This window comes from Boleophthalmus pectinirostris, unplaced genomic scaffold (assembly GCF_026225935.1).
Source record: "Boleophthalmus pectinirostris isolate CB_2022bp ecotype Guang Dong unplaced genomic scaffold, ASM2622593v1 HiC_scaffold_22, whole genome shotgun sequence".
In the NCBI taxonomy this organism is placed as follows: domain Eukaryota; kingdom Metazoa; phylum Chordata; class Actinopteri; order Gobiiformes; family Gobiidae; genus Boleophthalmus; species Boleophthalmus pectinirostris.
This window is the reverse complement of record NW_026571190.1, coordinates 28,091,376-28,106,870: the sequence shown is the minus strand read 5'-3', so window position 1 is coordinate 28,106,870 and position 15,495 is coordinate 28,091,376. Positions and strand designations below refer to the sequence as shown.

Sequence of the window (15,495 nt, the reverse complement as noted above, 5' to 3'; positions counted from 1 at the left end):
TAAATTTAATATTTTGCCTGTTGTTTCAGTCTCCACAGCTTATTCTTAATAGGATTAAGGATTTGAACAAGATGATTAGTTTACTGCTCTGCCAACACTGACCTGGAGCCCTTTTTCTGGGGCTAAACAGTGAGGGGAGCCCCACTGGAGGATTTAGAGGAATGTTGTTGCAGAGGTTGAGGCACAATGGTCTCTGTGCTTTGGGCTGGACAGTAGGTGAGAGCGTGTGTGTCCAGTGTGAGAACAGGAGGGAGGGGCTGGGGGCATGTGGAGAATGGAGAGCTGCTCTTTCAGGGCGTCAAAAGCTCCTCTCACTGTGAAAAGGCTCCACAGAAAAGCAGCACTAAGCTCTTAACACTGCAGACCTGACTTTGTCATGCACACATCCTGGGCCACCAGAGGTGAGGCGCCCGCACAATGGGGCACTCAGAGCCAAAACTATGCCCTCACCAACGCAAGGAAAAGTAACAAAACGAAGCATGAATAGTGTTCTTTTCACTTCATTTATATGCACCATTATGTTCAAAACACTATATTAGAGCGCAGCGTACTCAGACACAGACTATGGCAGGCTGGTCCAGAGTGGATCCGTACAGTCTCATATTGTGAGATCTGTGGGTCAGCTGCAGATTGTTCAATCACTTCAGAATGCTGCGATGACACAATCATATCGATGAGATGTTTTCTCTAGAGTGATTCGCCACTTAGAGACAATTACCTCTGTCAGTAGGTTTCAAAAGTCTGAACTAAGCTTTGAGTTGAAGCCAGTGTTTTTAAACTGTGGATTTGTACAAGTGAACAAAAGTTGATGTGGTTGATCTCGTATTAAAAGATGGACTGTATTGTATTGTATTGTATTCCCGCACCACCAGAAGGGCTTGGCTGGTCAGAAGCACCTGTGAGTAGTTAGTTTTGGGTCTGTTTTCCCACTTTACTGCAGGTCGCTCTGTCAGTTGTCAGTTTTGCGTTCACTCTGTCAAACGGTGCACTGATGGCTCTCAACCGAACAGCGTGATACAGTCCCAGAGTTCCTGTGTGTCTTCAATACCTCCGGCCTCTTCAAACGAAAACACACTCGTCTATACATAAATGCACATTGCTCGGTTGGAGTCTGTTTTAATGAATGCCACGTCCTGGTTCAGAGGTCAAGGGTTAAACCTTAGGGAAGTCCACCAACAAGGACCATTTGGGTGAAGAGGAGGACACAGCTGAGTAAAAATAGAGAAAGAGAAAAGGGAAAGCGCTTTGTGGAACTTCCAACAAACGATTTAACTAAAGATGAAATCGAATCAGCTGTCTTGGCGGTAAAGAGAGGAACTAAATCCACTCTCTAAGTCCCTAAGAAGTCAATTTCCTAGTTGGGCTAAAAGTTGGATTTATTTTCTCTCTCTGGCTGTGTGTCTCAGGTGGTCGCTGTGATGAGAAAGGTTTACAGAGACCTCCTGAACTTCCTCAAGAGCCCCCGACTAAAGCCAACCTGCCAATCACCAGTGTGTGAACGGGACTGCTCTGTGTACTTACATGTGTGCTCTTATCATGTCCACCATCACACACAGACCAAAGTGTCATGTTTTCTTTTCCTCTGTGCGAAAGAGACGGCCCATTGATGTTTAACTCTGCCCCTAAAAGAAAAGCCTTTTAATCAGGTGCAAATATATGTTTACGGCACTAAAAGAAAAAAGTAGTAGATTAGATAGATAGTAGATTTACGTAAAAGTAATACGGAAAGAGTTTGTGTGCAATAAATCTATGTTCAGGTTTTCAAACATATTAGATAGTCTTTCGCAACACAAACATAACTTTTTCACGTTGATGAAATGTGACCAAATCATAATGAATGCACATGTTTATCGTGCGTTATCTTATCATGAAAATTTGCCTTTTTATAGTTATTATTATTATTGAGTTTTTCAGAGAGAAAGTATTTAATCGAAGCTGTGGTCCAGTTTGTCAGTGTTTATGAAAAAAAAGTAGGATCTGTAGAAGAGAGCGTCACTTTATATAACAAAATATAACATAACATTACAGCAGACTCTTCAGTGGTGTTTTTTTCCGGTGCATCACTTAACTTGTATACATGAAGAATTTATTGATTTGCCTTGAATATTCCACATTATGGCGTGAAGTCTATCTATCTCCAATTCTCCATGGAGACATTCAAGTGGTGCCACGAAGCCAAGATACAGTCAGATCCATAGAGACTCAATCTTGCTCACAGTACAAGGCAATCTTTTTCAGTTTTCTTTTTTTTTTTTTTTCCAGAAAAGAAAAACAACTCTAATTGAAAAATTAAATATAGGCGTAACATTTCTGTCAGAGCAATAACATCTTCATATGACAAGCTAAAATTAGCTTTCTGAGCATTACGTGACCTGGAAGTCCTGTGAGTTTTTATTCAGTTTACCTTGTAATAAAAGACGCCCATAGACAAGCAAGTTTGACAGTTTACATCACTTACATCACATCCAGAATCAAAGAAATGAAGATTACAACAGCACCACTTTGTGATAGGCGTAACATTTCAGGCAGAGAAATTAACATCTTCATGTGACAAGCTAAAATTACAGTGTATTTTTGAGGTCATGTCTGTTCATCACATTATACAATTTTGCTGAATTATATTGCTTTTTTATTGGAATTTAAGTGAGTTATGCATGTACAGCGGCCCATTTCAGTTGACTGAACAGTGGTGCACCGTAATGAAGTAAAAGTAGTAAAGTAGTGTACTTAAGTAAAAAATATAGGTATTAATTTACTTCACTACATTTGAGAGAAGGTATCTGTACTTTCTACTCCACTACATTTCTGAACAGAACTGAAAAGTAAAAGTATTTTTATTATACTTTGAGACCCGCAGAAAAGGCTGGGGGTTTAATTTTAGTTTGATGAAACAAAAATATACAAATAAAAACAGCTAAGAAAAAAACTCAAAATCAATTCAGTTCTTTCTGTTGAACAAAATTCAGCACAAATCTTTATAAACTACATTTGATGCTTTATTAGATCCCAAATCTCTTTACATACACTTTCAAATGGATACAGATACTTTTACTTTAGTTTTTTAATCAATTTACTTATTACATTTTTTTGCTCTGATACTTTTACATTTACTTAAAGTTGCATTGTGTAACTTTTCTGGAGGAGGGTTCATCAAATGCTTTTCTCCACGGAGAGGTTATTTCTTTGCCTGAAATGTTTCACAGTATGGTATTAATCCTTTCTATCATCATGGGGAGAGGACAGATCTGTGGAGAGGCAAGCCAACTCACAGTCAGAATGCTTGTGTTTGTAGGTATTTTTGAGCTGTAAAACCATCTGTGATTGAATAAATGAAGAAATAAATGAGAAAACGAGAAAGTGACACGCCTCCAAGTAACACAATTGAGCAGTTCTTCGACCACCGCTGCTGAATAAGATGTCTCTCCACACACTCTTGGCCTGGGACGAGTTAGCCGTGTAACTATACGTGGTGAGGTTAGGAAAGCACGTAGCACTGTCGGCCTGTCAACTCCCCTCTTATGAACCACTGGCAGATCCTACACGACACAAACAGATGTTAAGCTGGTGTGTAGGGAGAACTTTCATCATATTTATTTGGATTTGGAGTTCCAGCGGTTAAAAGAGCATGGCCGTTTTCCAGACCCCCTCCGTCCTTAAAAAAACAGTATCAGGATACAGTCCGGTTGATTCGGAGCAGGCGCTGGGAGGTGTGGGGGCGAGAGCCGCTGTGTATATGAGCGTAAAACAGTGAAAGGTAAAGTCCGTTTCATCTGACTCGTGTTTGTACAGGCTTTAGACGGATCACAAGCATTGATCCGAGAATCACAGAGATTTGGTGGGTGAGGTGAAGAGTGAGTGGACAGAGATGGAACTTTTATGGACCAGATTACAATGTTTATTTTGAGTGTGTGAACCTTCTTTTAGGGCCTGTTGACAAATTGTTTTTTTATGATGGTTACTTTGTGTAGATGATGTAAACTTTAAGAGGCCACACACCGCAAATTTCTCTGATCGGGCCAAGATTTTACAACTTCTTAAAACTAATATCAGGTTATTCATCTTGTTTTCAGATTTATTTTACTTAGTTCTGAGACTGGTTAATTTTAGTCTAGAGGTAGTTTCTTTAAGATAACCTGTCATCTTAAATAATGATCTTGCTGCATGGATAGATAATTTCAGCACTTTTAAGTCATTTTCTTATAGATTTAAGTGTTTATATTAAAAATCTTTTTTGCAGTGCGTACATTACACTCTTTTCCGATCTATGTTATGATGTTGTTTCACATACATGGAGTTTTGTTTTGTTTCATTTACACATGTTTAACACAGAAATCCTGTAAGTTTAGGCTGAGTTTTTCTATCAAACGGGAAAAAAATAAACACTCTGTTCCACCTTGTGATGTCATGTGATAATAAAGGAAGCGCCCGCTGTGTTTTTAAACCCCACACACCTTCACTGGAATCATTTGGATGATTTCAGACCTGGAATTGCCGATCTCGACTGAAACTAAAAGTACAGTAAAAGGTAGATGTTAACGTGAAAACTACCACTTTCATGACATCACAAGGTGGAACAGAGCATTTTGAGCTTTGGAGATGTAGATAAAGAATTGCTCAGACATGTGCGAATGAAACAAAATACAATGCAATACAATAACAACGTTCTAACATGACTAAAAGAATCAAATTCAAGTAAATTTTGTGTAATTTAAATAAAAAATTAATGGTCTGATTGTGGTTGCTTTTTCAGATGTCAAACAATAATGTCTCATAAACAAAATTCTTGAAGTTGTGTTCTAAAATCTCATATTTTCTGAAGAAACACTGATCTTATTTTAGTGTCCCTCTCAAATCATCATCCACCAAAGCCAAATAGATTTTCCCTCGAGTGTAGCAAAGGATGTCCAGTTTCTATAATAATGTTGTTTAATTAGCTGTATCACGCTCGGGAAATGTTAATCTGGAAAGTTAATCCTGTTAGGCTTTATTAATTATTGTGAAAAGGGATTTGTGGAAGCTGTATCCACCAGTAAAACAGCATGAAATTATGTCTTCAGAGGAATTTCAGGAATGTATTAGCTTCTAGCCGATTCGCATGCTCTGGGTCATGGAGCTAAAGTTGAGGTCAAGAGCTGGAAGGTGAAGGGTGAAAGATCGAAGCTGTCGGTCTGGACTGGTCAGACAGGTGGTTGGGGACACACAGGAGGGAACTGAGGCATATTTAAACCATAGACTGTGTAACGACGTGGACTGAGGAAGTGTGACATCGACCGTAGAGTTCGTCTCCAGTCAATTGAAGCTCACGAGGTTAAGAGTTATAAGAGCGGATTTGGAGGTCTGTATTACGAGGAGGAATTGTGTCTGTGTATCATTCGTTCATTCATTTTTCTAAATAAAACCAAAAATAAGAAAATGAAAAAACAACTATTTTCTTCATTATTTGTCTCCAAAACCAAAATGAAAAGAACGAATGATGATTTGTTTTTTAGTTTTTGATTTTGTGTTTAAATGAATAATGGAAAAAACGGATAACGACCGTTTCCCATTTCTGTGACTTAAACTGCGATGCCGGACTTCTGCGTCTCATATGGACTGAACCAGGACTAAAACAGGACTAAACCAGGTCTAGACCAGGACTGAACCAGGATTGAATCAGGACTGAACCAGGACTTAACCAGGACTACACCAGGACTAAAAGAGAAATAGACCAGGACTAAAATAGGACTAGACCAGGACTAAAATAGGACTAGACCAGGACTGAACGAGGACTAGACCAGGACTGAGACCAGGACCAGACCGGGACCAGGACTGGGACCAGACCGGGACCAAGACTAGGACTGAGACTGGGACTAGGACACGACCGGGACCTGGACCAGGACTGAGACCGGGATCAGACCGGGACTGAGACCAGGACTGAGACTGGGACCTAACTGGGACAGGACTGGGACTGAGATTGGGACCAGACCGGGACTAGACCAGGACCAGACCAGCACTGAGACCGGGACTAAGACCGGGTTAGTACTGATTTAGCCCTGTTTTAGTCCTGGTTCAGTCCAGCATCGCAGTTTAAGTCACAGAAAGCTGAAAACTGTTTTCCGTTTTTTTCCATTATTCATTGAAACACAAAATCGAAAATTGGAAAAACAAATTGTTATCCGTTTTTTCAGTTTGGTTTTGGAGAGAAATAATGAAGAAAATAGTTATTTTTTTCTTTTTCTTATTTTTGGTTTTATTTTGAAAAAAATTAATGAACGAATGATACACGGGCTGAATTAGTTTATGGACAAAATAGCAAAATAAAAGCACCAGGATCATGTAGAGCAGGTTGATACAAACATTTTAAAACCAAAATAATCAGTTACAGACATTTTTCAATACAAAGTGAATTGGAGCCAGAGACGATGGACCTTGAAGTGGGCCAATGTTCACTTCTTATTTGTAGTGCTGGTGAATTAGTTCTGTCTATTTATATATACAGTCTGTGATTAAAACATACACTAGGGCTACACTTAATTATCTTTCAGTATAAAAACAAGAAGGATCCAGAAATTAATCAAAGAAATTCTGACGTCTAGCTATTAAACTAACTATAAATGTATCTTTTATCACTCTCTGGATTACATAGACTCATGCCAAAAAGAAAATTATAAAGAAGATTAAAGAAGATTAAATCAAAATGTCAAAATGAATGTTGACCTGCCCTGAGCCGATTTAATTTAATTTCAACCATAGTTTTTTAATGCATGTATTGTTCTCGGAAATCTTATTAAAATTGGCTCCCTCTGCTCTGATTTAAATGAACAATCCCCAACATTATTTTGATTGCATTGATTACTGGAGCTGTGTAGTGACATTTATGAGTAACTTGTGTAACTTGATGTATGCCGTCTTATGGGAGAAGGGTAAACAGGAGGAAAGTGGAGAACATCACTGCCCCCTACAGGCAGTGCGAGTAGATAAACTTTTGACACCTGCCATGAAGTGAAGTTCAAAGCGGAAAAACTTGGAGAAGATTATTGATTTTGTTGAAAAGGAAACTCGATTTTATGCTCGGACATGTCAGACCTATTACTCCATTTTCGCTTTTACATCACGTTGTTGAACTCAAATGACCTACACTGCGAGTCAAAAGTTTAGACACAATTTTTCATTTTTGAGTTTCTTCTTTGTTTTCATCACTATTTATTACATTATAGATTCTCACTGAAAGCATCAAAACTATGAATGAACACACATAGAATTCAGCAAACAAAAAATATATAAAAGAAATAATAATAAAAAAGAAAATCAGTTTTCCTTTTGCTTTGATCACTGCTTTGTACTTCTGGCATTTCTTGACCTTGACAAGACAAAGCACTTCATGAAGGTCACTGAGAGAAGGCCAAGCATTTGCTGCACTGACAACAAAGCAAAGAGGGTCCACTGTGAGGATTTTGTCATAAAATATTTTTAAAATATATATTTAGTTGAGTTATGAAACTTTTTTTCTTTGCTACATAATTCCATTCATCTCACTTCATTCATTTATATGTCTTCTACTTTCTACATTTTATATAAATACAGTAAACTTAAACAAAAGAAACACACTGAATGAGAGGGTGTGTCCAAACTTCGGAATTTCTGGCGTGTCTCTAACCAACTTTTTTCTGTTTCTAGTGATTTAAGTGAGAACTAAATCCTTGCATCATATATTTAATGTCTCCTGTATTTACATAAAATGTAGAAAGTATAGGGTGACCAGATTTTCAAAATAAAGAACTGGGACATCCCTGGTTTGATTTGGTTTGGTTGGTAATAATAAAATTGTGAAATGAGTGTGTAATTAAGGAAAATTGTTACGCACTCGGCACTAATGTGAGTCAGTATAGTCACATTTAATTTGTGGTTTGGTAATTTTTAAGCAGCTTTTCTGTGTTTTACTTAAACAAATGACAGTTTATGCTTCTCTTTACTGTTGTCAGGGATCAGATTGGTCAAAAATAGGGACATGTCTTGTATAAAACTGGGACAAATCACTGGTTTTGGATGAATCTGCTGGGACAGGAGACACAGGGCTCAAAACTGGGACTGTCCTGGGTAAATAGGAATGTCTGGTCACCTTAAGAAAGTAGAAAACATAAAAAAAAAACACTGAATGAGAGATGTGTCCAAACATCTGACTTTCTGATGTATCTAATCCACTTCTTTTCTGTTTCTAGTGACTTGAGCGAGAACCAAATCCAGGGCGTCCCCAGGAAGGCCTTCAGAGGAGCCGTTGAGATCAAGAACCTGTGAGTAGCACTTTCACCAATCTCTTCTTCTACATGTGTGCACTTTTTCCCCACAGTGTTTGCAAATGCGCACTGCCCCCTTGTGTGAGCGGGCATCAATATTTCATTGTGCTAAATGTCATGTGCCTCCCTGCTTGCCATATTGACTGGCACCTCCGCTCGTTAGCCTAGCGTGTGCGTGTTAGTGTTCGCATAGATGTCACTCCTCTGGCATTTCTGCTCTCTGTTTGTTTAGCTTCTGTTCTGAATGATTGAAGATAATTGTTGGTCATTTTTTCAACTAAAGTAATTGCCCAACCAGTAATTCTATAAATATAGATTTCCCAACTGTTTTGCTGCATCCTGTTTTTCCCCTATAGATAATTTTTTGAAATGCCCGCAATTATTGTAAAAGGACAAGGCCAGTGTGTGTGTGTGTGTGTGTGTGTGTGTGAGTGTGTGCGCGCGTGCATTAGCATTCGGGTGACAGCGTATGATTTACTGTCCTTATGTCTTAATTAAATTGTTTCACTAAAGCGATTGAGAAGAGAGGGAGAGAGAGAGCAGGAGAAAGAGGTAAAAAGCAGTGCATACAAATCAGATACTGTAGAAGAGAAGAGGAAGGCAAATGGTTCAAGATATTAAAATGCTCAGAAATAGATCTACAGGAATCTAAAAAGAAAGGATCAGAGCGTGACAAGGGTTTTTTCAGTAGTTGTAAGTCTGTCTTCATTGAAATCTACTTACAGACGTACTTAAAATCAGGTTTTTTTCTCCTTCTCTTGTGCCTGCAGCCAGCTAGACTACAACCACATCAGCTGCATTGAAGATGGAGCTTTCCGAGCTTTACGTGACCTGGAAGTTCTGTGAGTAACTGTTTTTGTTTAGTTAACCTCGTAATAAAAGACACCCACAGACAAGCAAGTTTGACAGTTTTCATCGATTTATCCAGAACCAAAGAAATGTCACTTTGAAGATCAAAACAGAATCGCTTTGTAGATCCAAACAGCATGACTGTAGTCCATTTGTGATGACTGAGAATAATGTTGAAATTGTGGGGTTTTGTTAAGGCTGACAGACTTCTTAATTGGCAGCTCACTCAAATGATTTTATTTCAATGTCAAGAGAGCCAGTTTCCATTTTGAAGTCATGTACTGTTACCAGGGGTTGTAATTAAAATCTAAAATCTATTTGATCATGCACCGAAAGCAAAATATTTCTGTGTATTTTGTAAAACCCTGTGTATTTTCTTGCTACAGCACACTCAACAATAACAACATCAGCCGTCTGTCCGTGGCCAGCTTCAACCACATGCCCAAACTCCGTACCTTGTAAGTGTCTCCGTCTACACCACCGTAAAAAGGACATCTCCCATCTGCTTTCGTCTGATCGATATGTCCTTGTGTCTCTCCCCATCCTATTGTCCTCATATCTCCCATCTCCATCACTTATCTGCCCCATGTCACCCTGTCCCCACAGCCGCCTGCACTCCAACAACCTGCAGTGTGACTGTCATGTGGCCTGGCTGTCTGAGTGGCTGCGACAGCGCCCCCGCCTGGGCCTTTACACACAGTGCATGTCTCCGCCGCATCTCAGAGGACACAATGTGGCTGAGGTGCAGAAGAAAGAGTTTGTCTGCTCAGGTAAGGCTGTCCCAAGAGTGCATATATGTGTAATATTATAGCGTAATCTCTGTGTTCTGAACAATAAAACATCTGTCCTTTATTTTGTTATTGTACTGTCCTTCAAGAATGGGATGAAGGCAAGTATTCATGATTTCATACCTCAGTTGACACAAATCCATCTTCAGTATTTGACATAAGTGCATTTACATATAAACAGATAATAATCATCAAATGTGTGTTTGACAAAAACATGATTTCTGTCACTATTTTTCCAAATACAGTCTTAGAAATTGTACAGTTTTGAGTAACATCACAGACATCTCATCGTTTTGTTTTGTGACTTTCTGGTGTCATTCTTTCTTCTGCCTGTGCCCATGTGTCTAATGTATCGTGTGTGTGTAGGTCACCAGTCCTCAGCGGCCTCGTGCAGTGTGATCCAGTGTCCAGAGTCGTGCACCTGCAGCAACAACATCGTGGACTGTCGTGGGAAGGGCCTGACAGAGATCCCCACCAACTTACCTGAGACCATCACTGAGATGTAAGGCACACACCATCTCCAGAATACTGTTCTGTAGCCCTATTTGTTCGTCAAAAGTATCGAAAATCAGATACTAATCGATACTAAAACCAGTATCAAATTAGATACTTATTAGTGCAGGTATCTATCTATGCTAAAAAGTCACATTCAGAAGACAGAAATTTACCTTTCCTGGAAAACTTTAGAATGATCTTGAGCTGTATCAGAGTGAGTATAAGATCACATAGACTCATATACGCCCAGGGACCTACAGTACTACAATTTAATACTGAAAATTACATTCTATGGTCTAAATTAAGAGTGTTTTTAGTACCACTGTGATATCAGAAGCAGTATTGGGTATCAAGTCTATTCCTTAATATTGAAATTGACACTACTTGAGACAGATTTCTTTGGTACAGAGTCATTTCGTTTATGAGTGAAATAAGTCTTGCTATGCTGCTGTTCACTGTTTAAGAAAATAAAGAAGGGGAGGGCTGAGGAGAGATGATCCTGAAGGACATGACAGACCGTATCTCTTGTCTCTGAGCGACATCTCTGAAAGATAAGGATAAGAGGCATTTGAATGAGGCGCTGGTGTTAGAATGCAGAGCCTCTTCTACAACAAATATGTTTCAGTGAATTCTTTTGTTAAGCTGTAAAGCTATTATATTTATTTGAAGTGTTTTCCCTTTACTCAGTAAACTGTAATAGAAGTCCATGACTTAATTTAAACCTAACAAAGATCAGTAAAACAGTAGCCAGTTTCACTTTGTGGAAACCGGTCTGACTTCTCAGCATTAGGATTCGTTCGCTCGACGGTAGGCGGGTACTTTTTTTATTTAATCGATCACTGCTATTTGGTCGAGACGTATGTAATGTGCCAAATCTCATTGGAAGAAGGGCAATAATGTCTTTCCCCTTGATCAAATTCACCAAACATTTTCTGTGTTTCGGCTTTAAATCCTCGATCTCGAGAATCATTGCCAACACAGAATGTCTGGCTTCGTCTACATCCATCTCGACCACTTTGTTTACTGTTGTGCTGTACCACAAAAATGGACCCAGACAGGTGCTTAAGGTGAGTTTGGATCATCACAATATATCGAATTATAAGTCTCATTGCTAAAATTAATAATTATGGTGCAGCAATAGCTAAAGAGCAAAGAGAACTATAGACCATGATCCTTTGCTCTGTTTCAGTCCAGACTTCATGAAGCAATAACTGTTCTAAGCAATTTTAAATTTTAGTTATTTGAATAATGACAGAACCAAGGGCATTTTAAAAGGAAAAAGTATTATTCATTTCAATAAATATCATACCGTGAGATGCAATATCGTGAAAATACTGGACCGAGAGATTTGGATATCGTTACATTGCTAGAAACAAAACTCCAGGTATGTTTTTGATAAGGAAAGAACAATAAAACATACATGAGAAAATAGCGTACTATATAAGCCCCTTAACTAAAATTACAAAGAGTATCAAGGTTATTTTGTGAATCAAATTGAAATGTCAGGAATTACTCAATCCCCTCTAGTATGCCACAGTGCACCCAAGGAAATGCAAAGTTAATGAAAAACTCCACAAATCTAAAACAGTAGTACATTTGCCTCCATAGTCTCATCGGAATAGGAAGTGTACTGTGAAATTGTGCAATGAAAACTCAGGCCTGGCGTCAAAGAATTGGCTTGGATTACTTTAATTGCAATGTACAACTCTGTTTCAACAATGCCTCTCTGTACGACACAAGCCGAGGCGCCATAAAAATCATATAAAATAAGTTTGTTGCACATAGTTGGTTTGCAGATCACATCCCTGCTCTTTCTCTCGTCACTGCTCATTTGAACTGTTTAAACAACACTAGATTTGGGTCTGTTTTCTCTTGAGTTTTCACACTCTCTATTCACACTCTCTCTTCTCTCTCCCGCCTGAGTCTCGAAGCCAGACTGGCACTGAACGGAACACTGAGCAGATAGTTATGGCTGTGGGATAGTGGGTATACGGTGGGTTTAGGGGGGGGCACGTCTCGGAGCTAAAAAGGCGGAAAGATCAGAGGAATGTAGCAGACCTTGGCATGGGTCATCAAAGGGCCTTATCGGGGAAAGCTGGACCCCAGGGAGCGGGCGGCAGTCAGTGATACAGCTCTGTGATATGGGGAATGGTAATGTGGCTGGCCTCTCAATGCCCGCTGTGTGTGTGTTTGGTTCCAGACGATTGGAGCAGAACGCCATCAAGGTGATCCCAGCCGGGGCCTTTTCTCCCTATAAGAAGCTGCGGCGGATGTGAGTATAGAAACACACGCGTTTGCTTTGTGTCCCACCTCCAACACTGTCCCCTGCATTTCACGCTGTAACTTTTTGGTCTTTTGTAGTGATTTGAGTAACAACCAGATTTCCGAGTTGGCTTCAGATGCTTTCCAGGGACTGCGCTCCCTCAATTCTCTGTGAGTATTGGCTTCGTTTGAACTGCATATTTGCAAGACATCACTGTCACAAGAGAGAGTCAAGGTCAAGCTAATAATACACAAACTTATGAGAATACAGTTCTGTTTCCCATCGTGGTAAACAGCACTGCATTTAGTTTTAGTGCCTGAATGAACACGAAAACAGGTTTGTTACAAATGATCTAGTCAGGCATGTCCAAACCGTCATCCCATTTTTAGCCCTCAGATTTCCATTTTACTTTAAAGGGATCATATTACTCTGCTTTCTGATCTGTTATAATGTTTTTATCCTCATCACAAACACACCTGGAGTTGTGTTTTGTTTCATTCACACATATTTAACACACAAACCCTGCATATTTACGCTGAGTTCTTCTCTCAGAAAGAAAACACTCCTCCATGTCCCATTTTGTGATGTCATGTGGTGATACAGGAAGTGCTCCACTGTGGTTTTAAACTCTATACACCTTCACTAGAACTATTTGGAAAGTTTTCAGCCCTGGATTTGCCAATCTCTACTGAACTAAAGGTAAAAGGTAGCTGTTAGCATGAAAACTACCACTTCATGACATCGCAAGGTGGAAGAGAGCATTTTGAGCTTTGGAGATCTAGACAGACTAATAATTGTTACTTAAACGTGTGAATGAAACAAAACACTACTCCGGATGTTTCTGATGAGGTACCACAAGAGTCAATTATAAGTCCTTTAAGCTGTACTTTTACTGCAATTTTTTCTACCTTGATAAACTTAAGATCAAATATTTAATGTGTCCTATTGAGGAGCTAAATATTAATAAAGTGTGGTGAGTCATTCTAAGCTGTTATGAACAGTTGACTTTTCCACTGTACTGATGACCAGTCTATGGCCCTTGACTGCCCCTCCACTGTGTCAGTGTTTTGCTATGCAGCCCATGATGAGAAAAGCTTAGACACCCCTGATTTAAAGGTGCACAGTGGAACTTTTTAGTTGGGGGACCATCACCGGCTTCATTGCTCCGTCTGGAGTATTCCACAGTATGACGTTAAACAGCTAAACCTTATATTTATTAACCCCTTAACGCATGAATTTATATAGTATAGTATGTATATATATATGTAAAAAAAAAAAGGTTTGTGAGTGTTTTTGCCTTCAAGTAGATCATAAATTAAGTTGACATTATTCATTTGTCTATAGCTAAATAAATAAATAAATAAGTAAATAGAAATTTGGGTCTGTTGCAAATTTGCCAGAACTAGAAACAAGTGTTTGCCAAAGGTTCGCAGGAAGGTCCTGCATATGCACTAACTGGTACTGGGGGAATGCAGCCACTATCTCAGCTTATATCTTGATCCAAATGTCGCATATTTGTGACAGTCGGTGTTAAGGGGTTAAATTACAGATGGTTTTATGGTTCAAAAATATCTAGAAAAACAGGCATTCTGACTGTGGCCTCTCCACAGACCTGAACTGTAACTTAGTCTGCATTGGTCTCCATGAAGATATAAAGGCTTAATGCCATACTGAGAAACATTTCAGACAAAGCAATAACAGCTCCATGAAAAGCATTTAATGGACCGTCCACCAGAAAAGTCTTTAAATAGAGAAAACTCCTTTTTATTGCCACATTGATAAACTGCGAAAACTATGGCTCTGCATCTGTCAAAGTAATTTAGACTTTAGTCTTACACTGTTGAAGAAAATAATATTTGGATCCCATTTCAGTTATTAATGTAGACTTGGTTTAACATTTTGACAGTTTCTTTGTCAGTTAAAGTTTAATTTAACCTTTTTACATGCTTACTTATTTCTCAACCTTATGTTCATGACACAATTCAAAGCTTTGGCAATATTAAACGCTTTTTTATTTTTGCTTTATATACTCAGAATATGTAACTGAAGATTTACAGCATCCATATAAAAATCATATAAAACCTAAAATGACTTACATAAACAATTATTTATGGCACCGTAAAGACAGAAAAGAAGTTTTAAAAGGTCGCAGTTTGGACTCAGGTCAAGCCATTTTGCGTGTAACAGTGTATGAAGGTGGTTGGCTGCAGGAGTCTCGGAGGGGTAGGGCATCGTCAAGTTATTTCACAGCGGAGTTATATTAAGGCCCCAGTCTCGTCCAAAGTCAATAATTCATAAACGCTGACTTGCTGAATGGAGGTTTCTGCCACCTCATTACACATTCAACACAGAGAGAATAGGACACAGATTCGCGCTGACACACCACCTCAGTGTATGGCTTTGACTTTAAGATCCACTGTATTAGGGCGATGCAAATGAGCCATCGATTGTGTGTGCGCGCTAACGTTGGGGTGAAATGACGCGTTCGCTGCTTGTGCTGTGTGTTTGCTAAACCCCGTGTCTCAGAGGGACGGCCACTCAGCACAATGAAATCAAAAGACAATCGGAAACATATGCCTTAAAGGTGCTGTGTTACGCAAAATTGACTCTTGTGAGCTTTAGGGACAGTCGGGAATTTTGGATATAGGAACTCATTTCCTAGTTAGCCAGAGTGTTGGAGACGTGTGGAGACACTTTTGTAAATATTCCATCCAGTCCTTGTATTTGCTGGTTGCTGGTGCTAGGCTAGTGCATGTCAATGACCATAGTTAGCCACTAAAAACAGTCTTCCCCACTCCACAAGACACCCAAAGTAAATTTAATATTA

General features: G+C 39.2%; 1 protein-coding gene across 1 annotated transcript in view; it reads left to right on the top strand.

The window, feature by feature from the left end:
* The window catches only part of slit2 (slit homolog 2 (Drosophila)), a 133,737-nt gene that overhangs the window by 83,821 nt on the left and 34,421 nt on the right, over positions 1-15,495 (top strand). The window contains 7 exon segments of the mRNA XM_055158481.1: positions 8,199-8,270; positions 9,044-9,115; positions 9,509-9,580; positions 9,729-9,892; positions 10,277-10,412; positions 12,606-12,677; positions 12,767-12,838. Coding sequence (XP_055014456.1) covers positions 8,199-8,270; positions 9,044-9,115; positions 9,509-9,580; positions 9,729-9,892; positions 10,277-10,412; positions 12,606-12,677; positions 12,767-12,838 — 660 coding nt within the window.